This window comes from Sceloporus occidentalis, unplaced genomic scaffold, assembly GCF_023333645.1.
Source record: "Sceloporus occidentalis isolate IW3139 unplaced genomic scaffold, rSceOcc1.0.p SCAF_63, whole genome shotgun sequence".
NCBI lineage: Eukaryota > Metazoa > Chordata > Lepidosauria > Squamata > Phrynosomatidae > Sceloporus > Sceloporus occidentalis.
The window spans coordinates 3,266,975-3,289,877 of record NW_028317043.1 but is presented as its reverse complement, the minus strand read 5'-3'; the positions used below and the strand labels follow the sequence as shown (position 1 = coordinate 3,289,877).

Below are 22,903 nucleotides of genomic sequence, written 5' to 3'. Positions count from 1 at the left end.
AAATACATGCTTTGGGTGAAGTGTTTAGCATCTGTTTTTAATGGCCCTAAACAGCCTGATTACACGGCTTAAAATAAGAGAAGGCCAGTTTTGTGCCTGCGGCTTGTGTTTAGTGGCCTTCCTACACAGCAGCGGGTCTCTGACATCTATGTGGATCAGGCCGTTATAAACACAGCCATCTTTCCAGGCATTCTCAAAGCTTTATAGAACGTTTCAAAAACAATATTTTCTTTGATAACAAACAGCAGACAATACTTCACACAACATACAGAGGCCAATCTTTTTGGACAACCATCGCATTACTGCGTGGTAAGAATAGCACGAAAACAACCCTTAAAAACAAAAAAACAAAAAAAAACCCCACAGTGTTTTCAGTTAGATGGATTACTCTGTTAGGTGCGGAGCAATTTGGGCTAAATATATCCACCAAGCGTTGTCTTTTCTAAAAAGTATCTTCCTTGGCGTGACAGGCCAAGACACGCGGAGCAAAGAACGGCTCGGATTCTCTTTTTGCATCCAACATTTCTTTAATCTGTTGGAACATTTGGATTTCCACAAATAACGTTTTCAAAAATACGCCTCGCCTTCTTTTCCAAAGTTTGTCATTTGTAACCGATACCCGACACATTCCATGACACGGAACGGGATGTGTTTCTTTTTTTTTTTTTTTTTTTTAAAGAACGTGCCACTTTAGCACTTTGCATAGCATCTCCGAGCCAGAGGGTGTCCAAATAGTAATGTAACCAGCAGGCAAATAGATAAAAATATTTCTCGTCGTAAACTAATCATGTTCTCCTGTCCAGCCTTAGGGAGACCTTGCGGCACTTAACCATGTGTGAGAGGTGAACGCTAATGTGTTACCCCCACATCGCCCTCTTTACTTTCAACTGAAATTCTATTTTCATATTTTCTTGCTACTTTAAATAGGATCACTTGACATTTAGACCTCCTTGGTATATCAAGAGAAAGAACACATATTTTCCTTACCTAACCACTCGCCGAATATATGAAGCAAGTGCGATGTGAATAATTTGTTTGCAATGTGGGAAAAAGATCAAACCTACTGATTTCACAATCTCTTTCAGTCCCAACTCTGCACGTTAGCCTCCCAATAAAAATACAAACGCATTCTTGCTTAAAAAGCTTTTTAATCCGTCCGCCCTTGTTAAAAAAAAAATATCTATTTTTTTTTTAAACAAAAAACAGCCCTTATTGTGTTAAAGTGAACAAAGAAAATATGAGCACAAAAACTCTGCATTTTTACTACGCCAGCTGAGATACAAGTTAACGGACAATCCATTTTATTAATACAATAAACAAATACATTTATAATGCGCTATTTGATCTTGAGTAGCGAACAAGACATTTGGTATAAATGCGCATGAAAGCGATTGCTAGCAAAAAGGGAAACTAGCAACGTGGTTCCACGGAGGCAATTCTTGGTGGTTCGCATTGAGCGGCTCTCCAAGGAATTTCCGTCCACCTTGCAGACGGTAGCCTTGATCTTGCAGAACGGAGCACCACAATCTCCTAATCTTAAACCATTTTTGGTGCAATAGTGACAAAGGAGAATTACACGGGCCTGAACTTAATTCTGAATGGTCCATATGATGTAAGATATTGCAGAGCCATATACTAACAAGATCCATTCTTATGTATCAGTGAGGCTTTCTTACGGGTCCATTCTTTAGCACGTGCGAATTAAAAGCGAATGAATGTGTATGAAAGAATGAAACCTACAATGAAGAGCCCTACATTTTCGACACTGCAGCCATGCTTTACGGCAAAGGAAAACCCATGGTGTGCGTGTAAGCGACGGCAAAGTTAATGCTGCTCCGGAAAGCAGTAGTATGAGCTACAGAAACATAACATACTCCTGTTTTCCAAAATATACCAAAGCCAACGAGGTACTATGTGAAAAATGAAGAATTATTCAAGCCAAAAAATTATGGTTTTGCGGTAAGTTGGATTTTTTTTTTTTTACACAGACAGTCCAGACGCTGTGGACTGCCGCTGTTATGAAATGACTGACCGTGATGGGAGTTGTAAACTAAGGCATATAGGATGGGTTGCTTTCATGAGAAAGCTTTCATTATCCGTTTGCAAAATGGTCATTCGGCGTATTCTCATAAATAGCAAATATAAAACTCGTAAACCGCATTCTTTTAGAAGAGATCATTGCCTCTACACTGCGCCTCTTGTACATGAAAGCAGTGTTTTTGTGGAATATAGCCATCAAAAGAAACAACTTACTAAAATTTCAGTTGACTTTGTTAAAGGAAATTATTTTAAATGAATGTGGCTACTGAACTGCTGCCATGTGGGACCTCAAAAAAATACATATATATTCCTTATAATTTTTCTCTGTGAACATTTATTTATTTAAGCTTAACTCCAAGTTCTTAATGCTAACCATGCAAAGGTCTGCATTTTTCAATGCTACTTTTTTCAACTTCTAGATCCCACCAAACAAGGGCAAGAAAACATAAGGCTTGTTACATAATCATTCATGGGCAGCCTAGTTCCCGAGTTAACCCATTAGATGCTGCTGGGGGCTGCAAAGGTCATGATTACAAATATAAGTAATGTTCTGTAAAGTCACGGCAAAGACTGTCTGAAGTCGGCATTTATACATTTCTTTTACGTGTTATTTCAAAATGCTTAACAAAACATTTATATCTATTCTTGTAGCAAAAACGAAGACTTCAGACTTTTCTGAAGGTACAAACCTTTTGATCATTTCTCTGCCTACAGCACTAAAGTAATAGAGGCTCTCTTGGTAAATGCTGCATAAATTCACCCATTTCTCCCCATTACTAGAATTAAAACCTGAATGTATACTTGTGTCCTTTCCCTCCTAAACTATTGTAACTACACCTGTTAATCTACATGTCACCCACATCACCTTCTAAATACGCTTACTTTGTACCAGAACAAAACCTATTAGCGCCAACCTATAATCACTCTGCTGGCTTCCCATCAAGGAAAATATTACAGAGATGGCTGATCTCTCTAACGCGGCAGGTTTCTCTTGGATAATTTAATACGAAAAAATAAAATGCGTGTACAAAGCGTACTAATTTGCGAGCCAATGAGGAGTGTTTATACTGAGATCTAAAAGCTAGCGAATTGGTGTCTGTAACATCTACCCACTTTATTATTTACTAAGGTATCTACTGATTTTGATAATTAAATTCTTTTTAGAAGAAAAATAAAATGTTTGGTCAAAATGAAAGCAAAACACATGGTCAATCGCAACATATATTTTAAACAGACACTTCAGCTCTGGCTTGATATATATATATATATATATATATATATATATATATATATATATATATATATATATATATATCCTTGTCAGCGACGGGTTCAAATCAGTACAGGACAATTAGACATGCAGCATTCTCACTATTTTCTCAAAACTGCCTGGTACCCAAAATATTTTACTTTGGCAAGTTCTGGACATATTCATTAATGACCTATAATAAATGTGTTCTTTGACTCCAGAGGAGTATTTAACTATGGTTTACCTTCACCAGTGAATGGAGGCTTTTTTCACCAAACATATCCCAAAGGAAGGTCAGATCTTCCTGGCTGTCCACATGCGGCTGCAGCTGGGTCGGTAGCGTAGCCAAGATCTCATACAGACCTATAAAACGAAAAATAAAACAGAAAATGTAATCTTATTAATTGCGCTTTACAGATTCTGTGCATTCATGCGCCTGGAGAATTTTCACTGGTCTCTGGTCTTTCTAGACAAATATCAGGCAAGCCATCAGACGGGACTTCAAGGATCAATAAATAAGATACATATTATTAGCAGTGCGCCATTCAATGATAATGGCTTTTCATTAGACATGGGCATATCTTGAAAAAATTTGGTAGAAATTTGTATTTTTCATTCTTTTTCATAAAAAAATCTAAGGAGGCAAAAAAAATAAAACACACATTCCGTGACCTAATTGCTTTTCCATTTCCAGTGATGCCAGCCAACAAATTAAATGACTCACTAAAAAGAACAACTTCCAGAAAAATAAATGGGGTGGTCCGTCGAAAAAAAAAAAGGACTACGGTTCCTTTGAAATATTCCTTGTTTTAATTTACTGCTCAATTACAAGTTATGTTTTTGAACATATCATTAAAAAAAAAAAAAGGAAAAAAATCCAGGCCATTGCGTGACGACTTAACAATGTAGAGGGAATGAACCCGAAGTATGAAATCTCTGTAACAAATGTTTAATACTTGCCTGTGGCGGTGTATTGTATACGTATATGTTGCCATCTAATGAAAAGCCATTATCATGGGGCAGGTAATGGTTATCTGCAGCATGCGTCAACAGACCTCCTACATAAACAGTAGCGCAGTGTTCCCTAGTAGCACGCGGTGAATGATACCCATCATGTACACAAGCTATCAAAAGCCAGCGCAAGAATGAAGTAGTCCTGCCAGCACGAGCTCTCCGCAGGGAGGTAACTTGGCACATAGTGATATCAATTCATAGCACATGTTTGATTTTCCAGTGGGATTTCTCGGGGTAAAAAGGACAGAATACCTTTTTTCTCCTGTCTGCTGTCTACCAAAACACTAATAATCTCCGGGGATGCACTCTACACGGTTCCGCTATTATTTTTAGTCTGAAAGAGTAGAGCCGTTCATCAAAAGGACAGCCTTTACACGATGTTTAACCAAAAAATGCACAGTAACATGATAAGCTGTAAGCTGGGAGGCCAAACTGTGCGTGTTAATCTAAATATTTTATTAATGAGATGTAATGCCAGCGCGCCCGTGACATTCCGTGTGCCATTAATAACGTAATTCTATCCTATAAAAACTTAGTGTTCGGACTTGTTTTTCCAGCGGTTGGCATCGGGCATAAGCGCCCTCTCGCTAATATATAAACATGCTCTCTCCTATTACACTTTGTTTGCGGAGGTCAAAATATTTGGAGATCGGTATCTCCAGTGGTTTCTCAAAATCTTGTTCATAAACTTAGAATACGATACACACGGCTTCTTGAAAGTAGAGAAGAGTCTTTTTCTACTCAAGTAAGTTTGTTTTTTTGTTCGCGTGGAAATAAATGTGCCTAGTGATTTGCCAAATAGTGCTGTGGCATTAGTGGTAGTACGGAAAACCCAAGGAACACACCCAGAAACGGCGCAAGCAGAACCAACAATTCACAGCCGATGGGTGCCTGTATAATGCAAGGTCAGGTTAACACGGTACAGTCCCCATTGTACGTTCCTCTACACCGATCTAAAATGTTTATCTATCTAGTTATTGGCTGTTACGGTCAGCCAATAGGAGATACGCAAGGCAAACACTTATAAGACGTATACCACAAGTTTTAAATGGCTAACAGAAAAGAGTTCAGTTTACTGTGTAATATGCAGTAATTGCAGTTTGGCTATAATAAAATTTTTATAAACCTCTCCCTTTATTAGGGCGATGGCTTTGCATGGAGGCAGCAATAGGAAGGTATATGGGGCAAGGGACCCCGACACCCGGGGAAGCAGCACTTCACCCCTGAGACTTTGGATCATACACAAAGAATTCCCAGGTATGCATATGACAACACACCACAATAGCGATAATTTGAGTGTGAACAGAAAGAGCCGGGGTTCTTTCAAAATGGCTCGCTCGATTTCTTTAATAGAAAAGTCACCTAAATCATTTTGGTAAAACTCCACCCCCTGGCCACGCCTCAAATCACACCCCCGACAAATGCATTTCCTTATTTGGCCATCCACCCTGTATTGTGGGGGAAGGGCACTTGTCCAAATGGTGCTATGCTATTAAGAGAAGGACATCCATCACAGTTGACCAGGCTCGTTCTTTGATGAATGGAAGGCTGGAGTCTCACGCCACCAAGTTCACACAACAAATGAAGGTCCTTCTTTAGTATCCTGCTAAACAGGTATTTTAATACATTGGATTGGATATCCTACAGAGAAACTTCACAAACCCAAACAAGAATTACTTTTATACTTGATCTTAAGGAAAACAAAAATGATTTAATCCGAACATTTTGGATTATGCAATTTCAAAAAAAATTTCACGAAAGGAAACAACATGATACATCCAGGAAAACGAAAGAGTTCATAATTGTATCCCTCCAGTTCCTGTCTACAGGAATCAGGTAATGCGACTACGGCTTGGAGCAGGATAAATATTTACGTCGACCAAATCTCAAAATGTTTATAAAAATTTGAGGGGTTTGAACTGCTTGGAATTTAGTCCTCCCTTTCTGACATCTGTTTGAAATCAGCGTGACATAGATCCAAAATCTCTTCTGTGCAAATAACACGGAATATGGCCTCCCTTCTGTCCATTTAGTTAACCATGCAATATAATCATACTGGACCTAACATCATTCTAACATGATGAAAAACATCTGGAAAGCAGGTACACGCGTATTCCTAAAACAAAATGTCATGTGTAGCTGCCGGAGACCTGCTAGAAGGCATAATAGTATCTCGAAGTTAGTGAACTGATCCTTAAAGGCTTCTGGAGAGAGAGAGAGAAAGAAAAAAGAACTCTGCAGACAAGCAAATGATTGATTCATAAAAGCACGATATGCACAAGTGCACAGAAATGCAGACAGCGTTTAAAGGAACATGATCGAGAGAAACATGGCTTAACCCTGTACCAGCAGCTACTCACGTAGTAAGCAGGAGCAGGCTGCCGGAGGATAAACGAATCGGCGCAGGATGGCAGTGTCTTGATTCCTACGTTATTAAACTAAGCGCCCGGCACAGTCGCCTCTGGCTAGACCTTAAAACTAGCATCCCTCTTTGACCATTGGAAATGTCAGGAGCGCTACAACAAAGGGATAGAAGCGGAGCGGACATTCCATTATACTGTATCACCTGAATACAATGCCAAAATACAGGCGATGAGACGTGGATCCACAAGCACTGCATATAATATAGTAATTTAAATACTGGAGAACTCTCCATGTTTGACCTGGAGTCTCCGAGTGAAGCCCTGCTTCTCTGATACAATTATTTATCCCTGACCACGCCTATTCCACGCCCATGCCCCACCTACTTTTTGTTGTTCCCCACACAGTCCCCTCCCACTAAAGGCTTTTGGGGGGCTAGCCCTGTTCCCAGGGATTATAATTTAGTGTTGGCCATATATATACACATTGTTTATCTAGAACACAAGGCAAAAACATAAACTTTATTTATTAACCCCAAATTCACTGAGAAAAACCTCACGGCTACACTGTGCATTTTTTGTGAATTGAATGGGGAAGTGAAATATCGCCCACATTTTTTTCTGGCACTCATTACATATTTCCCCCCCCCTAAAATCTTACCTTACATTCCAACGTTTTATGTCATTGGAAAGCTCTCCTTTTTTTCTTTTTACGATCTATATATTTTTTGGCTCAATCTATACTAAGTCTGGCAGGTTGTGAAACTTAAAAAATGTGAGGGTTTTCTTTTTCTTCTTCTTCAAGGGAAATGAAACATAAAAACTATTCAAAGAGGGGGAAAAAATGGTACTCGCTAGAAAGAAAACTGGTGTTCTCCGGCATAGTAACAAAATGAATAATGTGAAAAATAATAATCCATTCTAAAATAAATAATTTCCAAAGAGGTAATGAACGTGCGTCTGATGGGAACACACTTACGCGACGGAGCACTAACTCCGGCCAGCCACTGAAATTAAAATTATTACGGCGGCTTATGGCAGTTTATGGGCACATTTCTATTTGTCATATAAGAAAAATACTGTCACTCCCATAAAGGTAGAATAACTACAGTAAAAGATCACTAATTTAATTAAGTATTGGAAGGGTCTATGTTTTGGGTTATTATTAGCCGTCCTCAGATGTTAGAAGCCCTGTGTTAAAGCATGTTATTACGGGGACTTCAATAATTCAGTCCTTTGCAGGCCTGTCACTACAAAACCAGTCATATTTGCCATGTTCCTCCATGACGGCCGAGAACTAGATGGATAACCGATCGTTGGAAAAACTCAGTTTTATACACTTTTCATTCCCTAATCCATGGCTCTACAAACACTCATTAGAAGAGCGAATACTTCGGACTCCGAAAGCACACAGTTTTCTTTGGATTTGATTTTTAGTACGATGTGAGAAATATGCACTTTAACTGTAAAATAACTAGCATTCAGGTAGAGATTAAAGGGACGCTCCAGCCATCGCAGTCACGTTAATGTGTGATAGCCGAGTGGGCTCTTACATTTTTGTGATATCTCCCCTTGCAAATGCGTGTTCTCCTGATACACGATATAATAATAATAAACAGATTGGCAAACCTTGGGGGTATAGGGTCTTGGTAGACCTTTAATTGCCGTAAATTTCGGACCACTGAGGAAGTGGGAAGCTGCAGCTCTGGAGCTGTTGCTGCTCACTATAGTAAATAATTATTATAACTTTTTTCAAGCATATTAAACCACCCAACAAGTACTTTAATATGCATTCTCCTTTGGGACAGCTCTATGGGACATTACCCTGGGCTTTTAACAGCAACAGGCACCATGTTTTTTCACTGGCCGCTGGATACTCCACGGGTATTTAGCATCCTACTGAAAGCAGCAGGAACATGGAGCGGGGCATGGATGCCACTACTTCATTCTTAAGTGTAAGTATGATGAAATCCAAAGCCCCGCAAGAAAAAGCAGAAAAATAATCAAGTAGGTGTCAAGTGAAGCTGAGAGCGTGATGCTAAGACAAGGAACTGACAACTTGCTAACGAAATGAGTGGACTGAGAACAACTAAAATTCTGGAATTCTAATGCACGGTGGATTATTGCATAAAGCTAGGAGAACGTTTCAGGTTCTCTGATCTAAAGGGAATAATACAGACAGACTCATCAGAAGGAATGCTCGACACACACAGCAAAACCACAAGGCTGTGGCGGATCAATTATTACAGGTATGGAAAGATTCCCAGTGTTAATGTCTCGCTTTACGCAGCAAATGCTCCATCCAACATGGATTGTTTTAAGCTGGTTTCATTTGCACGGTGACAGGAGCAGCATGTGAAACACGGTATCTTTATTACACGGATGTTCCTCCACACGCTCCGCCGTGTTTCTAGATGAAATAGTCTGCAGGGCTGCTCTGCGGCTCCCATTTTCGTAGTACATGGCAGCCGCACGGAGAGGTAGTGGTTGGGTTCTGAACCGAGCAGAGAGCGCGCTAGGAGTATATAAATGGGAGCCTTCGGGTACGCGTTATCAAAAAATGTCTCCCTGAAATGCTGCTTGGACCTCACTGCTTGGTTTGCTACAATGATTCGCAGAAGAGAGGAGAGAATGAAGCATGGCTGCCCCCATTGAGCCACTTCTTTCCTTATGGTGGAAACCGGCATGCTCCGATACTAGATACATGCCCCGGTATGCTTTGTAGGGGTGATTCTAGAAACGGGGCAGGACCCAGTAGTAGTGTTAAATATACAGCCGTCACATGCACTTTAACTCATACAATCGCTCGGCGGTCCCTTTAAGTCTGCATTACGTCCCCATTGCGAATGCGTGGGGAGATTCTGTAGAATCTGGTCTGCATTTGCCCCTTCCTCCTCTCATGCATTAGAAAAACATCCCTCGTTTATTTCCAATCAGTGGAGAGAATCATTGTAATTCATTAAAAATAATGCATATTAAGCTGTTCAGGAAGTACTGTACTTATTTGTGAAAGATCTCCCTGAGACATTAAACTGCCCCTTCCACTGTTCAAATGTCATTTCATTCCTCCCAAAATTTCAACTGCCAAAGAGTGTCACCTTTGATTTAGGGCATGTCGTTTCCCGAGGCCGTTTCTGTTTTGTGACCCAATAATATAGGTTTATGTAACATTACGAATAAATGTATTGTATTCACACATTTCAAATTAGAAATTCATTCATTTAATTTCCACTGTCTGTATACGCATTAATATGATTCCCAGGGCTGGGGAATACTCATACGCAGAAAACATTCAAAGCTCCTAAAAAAAAAAAAAAAAAAAAAAGAGAAATAACAGGGGTGAAAGAAAGAGAGGGACTTGAGTCCAAAACAGGGACACTTGGGTGGTATGCCCCAATCACTTACAGCCTGCCAATCGGGGAGTCATTCTCCAGTGGTAAAAATAGTGAAATATTCCATCACAAATACTACATTAGCAGGAGTACTATTATTATTATTACACATTTAATGACTTGTTCGTATGGGAAGGGAAAAAAAATTAAAATACAAAAATATGGCAGAAACCTTCTTTTGAGTAACTACCCCCTCGCCCGGGCTGCAGTTTCTAGAGGCTCGACATTCTTGACATCAGAGTGGAAAAATTTACTGTCGGTCTAGAGAAATCCAATATTGCCATTCTTGTCATATCCCTCATAGCTTCATTAATGGGACATGTCTGTGGAAGCCATAAAGCCCTGCTAAATGATTAAAAAATCTGGCCTTTGTGTTACATCACTTCTACATTCTTGAATTCACTAACTGTCTGTAAACATAAAACGAATGCCTACCTTATAAAATGGGAACTCTGTGTGTATTTTCATTAAATAATTGTCTGTATTTGTGCAACAAAGTCAGCTCGAGGAAAAATAATCCCTTTACTGCAACCGAGGGGTCTTAAACACTAAAGAACATAGATCCCAAAGCCCAGAACAACACTGTAAAGTTTAACGGCATTCATAAAAAGGACAGAGCAATTCTTGCATTTTCCATTCTATTCTTACATGTCAGAAGTCAGAAAATGAGACGGATTCAGGCCAGATTGCTACACGGACCCCAGAACCCGGCAGCGCTCCCGTCTGCGCCAGAAACGCAGTCACGCGCCGCAAGCGTATGCTAATGATGGAGCATTTGATTAGCATATGAGGCCAAAATTGGATGGTCATCGACTTTCAGCAGTAACATTAATGTTTGCTTCGGAATTGCGATCAGACAGTAAATGCATTAAAAAATTATATAAAAATTAATTAAAATGTAGATATTAACCAAATAACTAATTAACTGAATTGAAGGAAGACATATTATACTAACCATGCCTGTAAGGAAACCTACATACACCTTCATTTACGGGACCTTGTGCATTCAAAGGGCCAGATAGTGTGTGTGTATATTATATATATATATTAGGACTGAAACAACGAATCGATAAAATCGATAATAATCGATAACGGAAATCGTTGTCGACGATTTCCGTTATCGATTAATCGAGTGATCGATTCGTTGTTGGCTCCTTTTACTTACCTCCGCGAGCGTTCCCTGCTTCCGCTACACGCTCTGCACTGCGTGACGGATGTGACGCGTTCCGGAGGTAAGTATTCTTCATGTCTGTGCGAATCGCTCTGTGCGAGTGGCTCCGTTCGCACAGAGCGGTTCGCGGGGGTGGGGGTGGGGTTTCAGGGGATGCAGGGCAGAGGGGGGGTGGGGTTTCAGGGGATGCAGGGCAGGGGGGGATGCAGGGCAGGGGGGGTGGGGGGGCAGGCCAGGGTAGGAGACTGAGTGCAGGACAGAGTGGGGGTGGGGATGCAGGGCAGGGTGTGAGCGTGGGGGCAGGGCAGGAGACTGGGTGCAGGGCAGAGTGGGGGTGGGGGTGCAGGGCAGAGTGGGAGACTGGGTGCAGGGCAGAGTGGGGGTGTGGATGCAGGGCAGGGTGTGAGTGTGGGTGCAGGGCAGAGTGGGTGCAGGGCAGAGTGGGTGCAGGGTGTGAGTGTGGGGGCAGGGCAGAATGTGGGGGCAGGGCTGGGTGCAGTGCAGAGTTGGAGACTGGGTGCTGGGTGCAAAGTGCCAGGGCTGGGTGCAAAGTGCCAGGGCTGGGTGCAAAGTGCCAGGGCTGGGTGCAAAGTTCTGGGTGCAAAGTGCCAGGGCTGGGTGTAAAGTGCTGAGTGCAAAGTGCTGGGTGCAAAGTGCCAGGGCTGGGGCAAAGTGCTGAGTGCTGGGTGCAAAGTGCCAGGGCTGGGTGCAAAGTGCCGGGTGCAAAGTCCTGGGTGCAAAGTGCCAGGGGTGGGGCAAAGTGCTGGGTGCAAAGTGCCAGGGCTGGGTGCAAAGTGCTGGGTGCAAAGTGCTGGGTTCAAAGTACCAGGGCTGGGGCAAAGTTTCTTGAACAGTAATAGTCCACCTCTTTTCAGAATGTTTGGGGTTATTTTGTTTCATAAATATTGTGTTTGGGTTTTTGTACTTTGAAAATATTGTTTTTTTATTACATCATAACAAAATAGGAATGTTAATGTAAATTGTAAGTTGTTTTTTTTTTTTTTTTTAAACATGTTTATTGAAGTCGACAGCAATACAGCGAATGGCGTAAAAGAGAAACAAACAGCCAGTCATGAAATAGCCATCATGGTCCATACGAGAATACAAAAGACAGCAAAAAGGGTAAAAGCCCTCCTGATACAGCATTAAGAGATGGTACATACAAATACGACTGGCACGGCAAACATGTATACAGCACTAAAATATAAAGAAAACGGAATAAACAATAGTCGACAGTATTTTCGGATTTTTGGTTGTTGGTGATCTGGTGAGCGCTCGTGCAGAACGTCAGAGCTGTCAAGCGGCGCCAAAAGCGCCGAAAGACAGCGAGTGCAATGGCATAGGCACTGTAGAAACAGCAAATAGCAGCCACAGGGAGGGGGAGGGGAAGGAGGGCAAAAGACAGGGAGGGAGCAGGGAAGAAGAAAAGAGAAAGGAAAAAAAAAAAAAAGTTCCCAACAGGACAGACCGCACACCAGCGGCGAGTCAAAGAGACACCAGCGGCAAAACAGAGCTCCCCTGGGAGAAGGCAGCAATCCAGGGGTCCCAGATATCGGAGAAACTCTGCATCTCATCATGTAGTTTAGCCGTAATCCTTTCCATAGAGATGATATGCCAAATATTGGAATGAATTTCAGCATCTGTTGGAGGGACTCCCTTCCACCTCCTGGCCACGGCTTGTTTAATAGCGGCACAGATCCGATGAACCAGTTTACGCCCAGGTACAGACAGCTGCCGCGTCGACACATCCATGTTCAGCAGAGCCGTCTGGGGGGAAGCAGTCACCGGAGTGCCCAATGCCGTCGAGATATCCCGGAAAAACCTAGACCAGATAGACAGGACAAGCGGACAGGACCACCAGGCGTGAAGATAAGTGCCCACCTCTCCACAGTGGCGAAAACATTTGGCGTCAGATGCAGGGCAGAGCTTAGAAAGCCGCACCGGTGAGAGATACCAGTGAGCAATAACCTTATATGACCGCTCTCGGATAACGGTGTTAACAGTAATGCGATGTGTGTTAGTCGCCGCTCTACACCAATCATCGTCCTCAAAGGTTTGTTGCAGGACCTCATGCCAGCGTGCCTGATACGACGGGGGGTGTGCGTATGTCCTGGTCAGGAGGTAGGAGTAATGAAAGGAGACAGAGCCCCGTAGTCTGCGGCGGGTGAGAAATCTTTGTTCAAAGGGGGTCAGCTCGGAGACCCCGGCGTCACGCAGGAGAGTGAGCACAAAATGTCTGATTTGTAGGTATCGAAACCTCTCGGATTGGGGGATGCAGTTGTGGTCGAGCATCTCCTCAAACGAAAGCATGCGCCCCCGTCCCACCAAGGCCCCCAACCTACACAGGCCCGCCTCAAGCCACCACCGAAATCGTCGTGTATCCACACCCTCCGGGAAGAGGGGGTTGAAGAACAAAGGGGTCAGTTGGGATACACGGCCCCGTAGCTGATATTTAAATCTAGCCTTCCTCCAGAGAGAGTAGGACGTCTGCATAGTAGAAAGAAGCGGAGAGCCCGGCAACCGATCATGGTCAAGCCATAGGCATAACTGGAGCTGACGGTCAGGTAGGCAGGCGCGTTCGATGTCAATCCAGGGCAGCGTGCCAGCCGGAGAAGACCAGGACTCCAGCTGCGAGAGTCTGGCGGACAAATAATAAAGGTGAAGGCATGGAACTGCCAAACCGCCCCGCTCCTTAGGTAGGTACATCGTGTGCCGGTTGATCCTGGCCCGCCTGCCATTCCAAATGTACTGGAAGATGCACGATTGGAACGAGTCAATGTCGCTGGCGTTGACAGCAATCGGCAGGGCGCGAAATAAATACAATAGACGTGGCAGCGCATTCATTTTGACCGCATAGATCCGGCCCAGCCAGGAAACGCGGTACTGCGACCACTGCCGAAGGTCCTGGCGTAGCAGCGACAGGAGCGGAGGGTAGTTCGCAGCGTATAGCGTCTGGGGGCTGGTGGTGAGGTGAATGCCCAAATATTTAAGCGACGACGGTTGCCACTGGAACGGGAAGGTCGCGGCAATAGTCCGTTGCGTCTCAGCAGCTAAATTGATGTTTAAGGCCTCACATTTTGCAGCGTTGATCTTGTAACCCGAAATCTGAGAGAACTCGGTCAAGACCGAGTACAGGTTTGGCAGAGAGACAAGTGGACGAGATAGAGTCAGGAGTATATCGTCCGCGAAGAGTCCCAGTTTATATTGCTGACCATGAACCTCAACACCGGTGATATCGGGGTGCTGGCGGATAGCCAACGCCAAAGGCTCCAAGCAGAGAGCGAACAAGAGGGGAGAAAGTGGGCACCCCTGTCTCGTGCCATTGAGTATGTCGAAGGTTCGAGATTCACAGCCCATCAGCGCAACCGAGGCCGTCGGACCAGCATAGAGAGCACGGATACCTTGCAAAATATTACCGCGGAAGCCGAACCAGCTCAGGGTCTCCCACATGTAAGCCCAGTCTATTCTGTCGAACGCCTTTTCGGCGTCGAGGGCCAACAGCATGGCCGGTTGGTGGGTGAGCGATGCCAGGTCAATCAGGTCGACCGTGCGCCGGATATTATCAGGTGCTTCCCGGTGTGGAATAAAGCCGACTTGGTCAGGGTGGACGATGGAGGCAATGACTTTGCCCAGGCGAGTGGCCAGAACCTTAGCGTAGAGCTTGATATCCGCGTTAATGAGCGAGATGGGCCTGTAACTACCGCAGCTAGAGGGGTCTTTTCCATCTTTATGGATAACAATAATTTTAGCTTGCAACAGTTCAGGCTTGGGAACAGAGCCCCCCAGGTAGGAATTGAAGAGTCGTAGCAGCTGCGGCAGAAGTTGATCTTTAAACTTCTTATAGTAGGAGCCCGGGAGTCCATCCGGCCCTGGCGCCTTGGCCGGCTTGACACTGGAGATGGCAGCGAGTAGCTCATCCTCCGAGATCTCTTGATTCAAAAAGTCAACTTGCTGGTCAGAGAGTTTCGGGGCGGGCAGCGAGTCAAGGAATCGGCGAATGGAAGCGCTCCCGGAGCGGTTTCCGGGGGCCTTGTTGCCGTCATACAGAGTGCCGTAAAATAGAGCAAATTGTTGAGCAATGTCTTTAGGTGACACCCAGGGAGTGTTGCTAGAATCAATGATCTTATGGATATTCTGTGACTTCCTTTGGGCACGTAACCGGCGCGCCAACATGGCATCGGGCTTATTAGCGGACTCAAAGAATTTTTGCTTGGTATGGTTCAAGGAGTGTAGAACGTCATTGCTAAAAAGGACATTTAGCTCGCCACGCAGTTGGACAATTTCCCGGAGAACACTGGGGTCTAGCGTCAGCTTGTGGACCTGTTCTAGTGAGGAGAGTTTAGCGGTGAGGGAGTCTATGGCTTGGCGTCGCAACTTCTTCTTTCTAGCCGCAATTCGGAGGAACGAGCCACGAACAAAGGCCTTATGGGTAACCCAAAGGAGCTGCGGGTCGGTGCCCGGAATGTCATTGAAGCGAAGAAACTCAGTGATGTCGGAGACTACCTCGGCCAGCACCCCCGGGTCCGTAAGCAGGAATTCGTCGAGACGCCACGTGCGCGTGCCCGGCGTCCAGTCCCTAGGGCAGAAGGAACACTCCACCGCGCCGTGATCGGACCAGGAGATAGGGTGAATCCGCGAAGCATGTGCCGCTGGGGCCAGGGTCTGACCAAGGAAAATGTAATCTATCCTCGAGTAGGAGTTGTGAGGGTGAGAGAAGAAGGTGAAGTCCAGAGCCTTGGGGTGATGAAGCCGCCAAATATCCACGATCGCCGCTGTTTTAGCAAAGTCTCTGAGTTGCTTAGAGGCCGGAGAAGAGCTCTGCCGCAAAGCTGGACCCTTCCGGTCAACGAAGGCATCCCAATAAGTGTTAAAATCGCCCCCTACTATAATCATGTGGTTACGAAACGGGAGGAGTAGATCCGAGAGCCGATGAAAAAAGGAGGCTGACTGAGTCGACGGGGCGTAAACATTGAGAATGACTGCAGGTGTAGTATGTAAAAGTCCCGACAAAAGGAGGTAACGACCCCACTTGTCACGCAAAACGTCCTCACATTGGAAACCCATCGAGGTTCTCAGGAATGTACTAACGCCGTTTTTACGCTTAGTAGGATGTGTAGCATGGTAGTGGACTCCAAAGGATCTGTTCCAGTATGTGGGCAAGGAGGCCTTACGAAGATGCGTCTCCTGTAGCAGGACAACATCGGCATGCAGCTTCAGATAGTATCGCATAGCTTGTCGTCGCTTCTGAGGGGAGTTGAGGCCCCGTACATTGTGGGTAATTATCTTAAGTTGATCCGGCGGCATGGGCACTCACAGAAAAAAGCAGTCGGGACCGGAGAGCGAAGGCGACGAGTGTCCAAGGGAACACACAAAAAAAAAAAAAAAAAAAAAAAAAGAAAGGGGAGGGACGGACAGAAGGACAAAGGGAAAAACACCAAGGAAATATGCCATAATCATGTAATGATACACAGACGCGTAACAGCATAGGCATAGAAACGTACAAAATAAGGCACGAGTGAGATAGAGAATCACATTGTGGACACAAGGTCCATGGAAACTACAGCTCTGAACCCTGACTAAACCTCCCACCAGGAACTTCCCGGGGGAAGAGCCATCAGGCTGTAACTCGACCAGTAACGGTCGCACGGGGGTAGAAGATAGCACTACCATCAAGGTGGATACTCCGCCCCAGCGGTGGACATTCACCCATAGATGCTAAAACAGAAACTATCAACAAATAAAACAATAATACAAGTGTAAACAGCCTGCTGCCCAGGCACCAAGTGGAGCGCAGAAAAGAAAAAAAAAAAAAAAAAGAAAAAAAAGCCTATGTGTGTGGTGTACAGGAGCCCCCCAGTGGACTAGGTGATAAATGCCATGGGATGGGCATAGAAGGCTCAGGAGAGCAGACGGGGCCCAGGCCGTGTGCAGCGGTGGGCAGAGTGGGGGAGCCGAGTGTGCGGGAACGGATGGAGAGGGCAAATAAGAATACAAGGAAATAAATAAATAAATAACGACACCCCCAGCTTGCAATGGGCTGCCGGATAAGAGGGCACTTGTGCAGCGTGAGACGGCCCGGAGTGAGCCGGCGGCTCCCGGCTGGCGGGGCACGGAAGTGGGGGGAATTAAAAAAAAAAAAAAAAAAAAAAAAAAAAAAAAAAAAAGGGGGAAAAAAGCTATGTGTGTGGTGTACAGGAGCCCCCCAGTGGACTGGGCGAAAAATGCCACGGGATGGGCATAGACGGCTCAGAAGAGCAGACGAAGCCCAGGCGGCAAGCATCGCCGTGTGCAGCGGTGGGCTGAGTGGGGGAGCCGTGTGTGCGGGAACGGACAGAGAGGGGCAAATAAGAAAACAAAAATAAATAAGTAATGACACCCCCAGCTTGCAGTAGGCCGCCTACTAATAAGAGGGCGCATGTGCAGCGTGAGACGGCCTGGCGCGAGATGGCCATGTGTGTAGCGTATAGGAGCCATGGGAAGGGCACAGAAGGCGCAGGAGAGCAGACGAGGCCCAGGCGGCAGACAGCGCCGCGTATCGGTGTCCAGCGGTGGGCAGAGTGGGGGGGCCGTGTGTGCAAGAACGGATAGAGAAGGGCAAATAAGAGAAGCAAATAAATAAACAAAAAAAATGACACCCTCATTGTGCAATAGACTGCCGGAAAAGAGGGCGCTTGTGTAGTGTGCGTGTGCAATGAGGAAAGGGCAAGTAGACTGCCCGCTTAGCAGCTCAGGCCCGGCAGGGACGGCCTGGCGCGAGATGGCGTCCCCCGGCTGACAGGGCCCGGAAGTGGGGGAGAAAAAGAAAAAAGAAAGAAAAGAAAGAAAAAAAGAAAAAAAAAAAAAAAAAAAAGAGAAAATAACAATAACATCACACCACATCCACCGTAAACCTCGCAGTACGGGTACCCGAGGCACGGCCTAACGGGCAACAGGCAGAGTAAAAACAGGCAAAATAAATCAGAACAGGAGAAATAAAAAGTCTGAGACGAGACATCTCACGGTGGCATCGAATGAAGAGAGTCCTCACGGAGGGGTACCCGCTGGAACCTCCTGCCAATCCCCCGGGTCGGGGACATCCGGGCTCCGTCTGCTGCGTTTCCGGCCCAAATATAACGGAGGTAGAGCCAGGGCCTTGAGAAAGTCCTCGGCCTCCGAAAGGGACCGCAAAGATCCTTGCCTGTCCCCAGCGTGGACTTGTAAGGCGAACGGAAACCTCCAGCGATACGCAACGGAATGCGCCCGAAGATGATCCGTGAGGGGTTTGAGAAGCTTGCGGCGCTGCAGGGTCCTGGGAGAGAGGTCAGCATACACCTGGATCTCAAAATTGTCGAGCGTGAGCGTAGTTAATCTCGCCGCCTTCATAACTTCTTCCTTGATGTTGTAGTCGTGCAGCCTCACGATGACATCCCTGGGTTTTTCAGCAGGGCCTGGTCGAGGGCGCAAGGCCCTATGGATCCTGTCCACCAGGAACACCTCCTGGGCAGACTGCGGAAGGAGTTGGCGGAGCAGCAAACAGAGCACCTCGTTCAGATCCAGGTAGGTCTCAGGTATCCCCCGCAGCCGAAAGTTGGAGCGCCGTGATCTATTCTCCAGATCCTCCTGAGCGTCCTGGAGTGCAAGAACCTCTTGCTGCAGGGAGTCGATGTCGCCAGCCATCTTGCGTTTGTCGCGCTGTAGTGTGGCGTGTGACCGCTCCAGCGTGTCAGTGCGAGCGCCGATGTCCTGGATATCGCGCTTCAGGTCGCCGAGTTCAGCGTGAATGTGGTCCATCAGATCCCTCTTTACCGAGCGCACAAGGTCTTTGATGTCGGCAATGTCCTGCTTAGTACAGGCCTGCGTCGCCATATCGGGTAGAGGCCTTGAGTCGTCTTCTTGAGGAGACACGGGAGGTTCAGGAGTCGTGGGCTTTTTGGGAAACAAATCCTGTACTGACTTCTGCTTGGAGGACTTGCGGGGCCTCCCGGACATTCTCCCGTCACAGACAGCTGCAAAGGGGCGATGTAGGGTGAGGATGCGCGCCAATTTACAGCATTTGTTAGGGCTGAGTGGAGGAGCAAAAGCTCTACGCGTCCATCTTGGGTCGTGGCTCGCCCCGCCCCCGTAAGTTGTTTTTTAACATCCAGTTCATTAAATTATTTTAAATAAACTAAAAATTTGCATATTGTTTTTTTTTTATCCGATTAATCGATTAATCGAAAAAATAATCGGCCAACTAATCGATTAAAATAATCGTTAGTTTCAGCCCTAATATATATATATATATATATATATATATATCCAGCACAGACGGGGTTAATGTCGTAAATGACTGCGTACAGAGGGCCTTTATCACTTCCTTGTTTTCCATTGAAGCAGCTAAGTGACCCCAAACTTTTGAACAGTAGCGTGCGTTAAGGAAATAAATTTGAGTGGGTGTAATAAAGCGGGTTTTTTGAGGACAGATAGGGCTCTCTCTTTTGAGACCATTTCTAGAGACAACCTTGATTATAAGAAAAAGTGATTTATTTATTTTTTTGGGAAGAAAAAAAAAAAAGTTGTTTTCTAATCGAGGCAAATAAGGTAGTATTAGCGGCTGATCATTCCTCTTATAAACGTGTAGCGTTACTGGGCAAAGGGTTACACATCGGCCTGAAAATCTTGGGTTCTTCCCAGTCCTGGAGAACTGGGACAGACACCCCGCGACTAAACAAACCACTTACAAAAAGAATGGCGCATACACATGCGCGCTCTGCGTAGAGCGAGCAAATATTTAAAAAGGGAGAACAAACACAATCAATACAGCGCAGACATCTTTCAAGTTCATGGAAAAAGGGCAAGATTCAGCTGCTGTAATGAGAGTCGGCTTTCAAATGATTATTCCATCTGAACAAACAGACGGAGAGCACATCAGGAAGCCATTACATTCGCAGATGGAGACGGACAGGGACACCGGACCTTTAACACGGTCCTAATCCACTGTGCTGCAGGACTCGTCAGAAACAGTAGTAAGAAGCTTCTTATACAAAAGGGTATTTTTTTTTTTTATTGTTTCGATACTTCTGCTTCAGATGATAAATGAAACTAGACTGCAGGGAGGTAGCTCGTAGCGTTTATAAGCCGGCATACAATCTTCATTCGAGACGGTTGGAAGATTGGCGAGTGAATGAAGGGTGTCTATAGAATAAAGAAGTGTGCTGCCCCTCCGGTCTGCTTACCTGTGTCACCCTCTGCTCCTGTCGATAAAGCTGGCATGATTGCGGAATATCACACAGCACTATTACGCCGCTAAGCCGCTACCAGAAAGCAACGGTCTGCCTCTGGCCAAAACGTCAACCGAGATTTACGCGACTGGAAAAGCTTTCCCCTAGAAAGAAACAGAAAGAGAATTTGTTCAATAAAGTGGGTTGTTAAGCTGTAAATTATGACATTTCAAACACGTCAAAAATCTATTTAATAAGTTGACATAGTTTGCGACTCAAAGGAGCGATATAGAAATACATCATCGGCGTGCGGAGGGGGCCAATTATCATCTTGAAGTACGTGTAGAGTGAAAAGCATCTGATTTCGGTTCAGGTACTTAAATCAAGGAAAATATAATTATGTGCGATTAGACCGAGAAGACAAGGCTAATAATAGGAAAGTAAATGTAATGGCTGGGGTGAAATGCCTCGTCTGATCAGGGCTTTTTCTACGTCGCCTCAATTTTTTTTTTTATTATGATTTATTTTTTATTTTTTTTTTAGATCGGGATATCCAGTACGTATGATTCTTGAAAATATATGTTATTAGTTAAGCCACAGTTTGTAAGATCCTACAGGGGTCAGTGAAAGCGGCAGCTCCCGACATCAACATCGTTGAACGTTAATGAAAGGCTTGGGGGGCAGGGGGGACATCAGGAGAAATTGCAACCTGCGAAGAGTGAAGGATAATTAGGAAGATAACCGATAACTTAAAAGGTTATATCATCTTTCTGATAGGATAAGCAAATTGCCAGGAAAAGTAATAATTTGTCATACTTATGTTAACAGACATAAGAACTGCATGTTTCACTATAATGGACTCCAATATGCAATTATAAGGAAACCAGTTTTTGGTCCCATTTCAAGTATCACATTACAAGCTAGTTTTCCTAGTTTGTAAAAGAACCTTCCAAATTACCAAATCAACTAATGTGCATAAATGTATGTAAACACATATCGGTGTCTGTGCTGGGGGGGGGGGGGGGGGGACTATACCTCCTGGACTGGCCCGGATCTATCCTATACCCCCGATAAACCGCACCATGCCCCATTCCACAGAATTAACTTAAAAAATGTGGTTTAATCACTAAAGGAAGAGCTGAATGGGGAAATGGTTTCAACTCCTTGACTTTACTATACATTATGAAGGCCCAATTCCATTGAGCTTTTTGACTGGCCCTTTATAATGTATAATTCAATCAGCGAGGTATCACCAAAAAGTCTCCTGACCCATTCAATTATGTTTTATACAGAGACAGCTCAGCCCTTCTTGCTGGAAAACCAGTGGTGGCCCTTCATAATGAATAGTGACGTGATGGAGCTGAAACTGTAACACTCCCTTTAATGAATAAACCTTGAAGGCTGTGCTATACATACACATGGTCACTGCATTATATGTTGGTATGTATGTATGTATGTATGTATGTATGTATGGGTGGCCGGGCTAACCCAGATGTTGCAGCACACAATAGTTTTCAAACAACAAACACACACACAAGTACCATGCACACCAGGTCGACATGGCCACTAGAAATCATATCCCAGCACACAGGGTTTGCGGTAGGTGTCCACAACGTGAGAGGAGGAGTAGTGTATGTATACGTATATTATAATGTCAGAATCAGTGTGTACATGTACAGTGCTGGAGTCTGTGTGTGTAAATGTTTAGTGCCAGAGTTAGCGTGTCTACTGTATTGTAGTGCCAGATTCTGTGTATAGTGTGTATATAAATACATGTATAGTGTTAGCATGTATTTGCATATGTTGTGTGTGTGTGTGTTACTGTATGGCATTAGCATGGGTGTGTGTATGTCAGCATATAGTGTTAGAATGCGTGTATTAGTGTACGGTGGGTTAGTGGCATCTGGGAGATGGAGGGGCAGGAAATTGCTTCACATGATGCGTGGAAACAGCAACGATACCCGGAAGAGCTGTGGCAGGCACAGCGAGATACATTTCAGGTAGATTCATGTTGCTTTATTTACGTTTAATAATGTACCAATACATTAAATAATTGAAAAAAATTAAATACCATGAACAACAACTTGATTTATATGATATGTTTTATATTAAGGGGACTTATGATGGCGGATCATCACCTAAAACAGAAGGGAGAGGGGTGATATGATCGAAACTTTAAATACATGAAAACAAAACCATAATTGGAAGAAGAAGAAAAACCCCAAAAAACTGGCTCCTACATTTTCTGGCTGGCTCCTAGACCAAAACTAAAATTTGTCGACCCATGCATTACAGAATATGTACGATGAGTTTAGTTTGCAGTATTTTTTATTGGGGTTTAAAATGTTCCTGAGTCGTAAAAAAACACCTCATGGGTTTTGAAACCTTAGAAAGCTGAAATCGGTCTACTTCCAAAGTGGTTAATACACAGATTGGATATCCCCCTAAGATCGTTGACTTGTACAAAGAAACAGAAGTTGTTTGGCCCTGGCCAAATA

The 22,903-nt window shown here is 44.6% G+C and overlaps 1 protein-coding gene across 1 annotated transcript in view; it reads right to left on the bottom strand.

The window, feature by feature from the left end:
• Positions 1-4,486, bottom strand: part of LOC149287193 (MAGUK p55 subfamily member 7) — an 86,642-nt gene extending 82,156 nt beyond the window's left edge. The window contains exons 1-2 of the mRNA XM_089493186.1: positions 4,345-4,486; positions 3,534-3,652 (exon numbers count right to left, since the gene is read on the bottom strand). Coding sequence (XP_089349312.1) covers positions 3,534-3,652; positions 4,345-4,486 — 261 coding nt within the window. The remainder of the gene's footprint in view (positions 1-3,533; positions 3,653-4,344) is intronic.
• Positions 4,487-22,903: the final 18,417 nt, after the last annotated feature.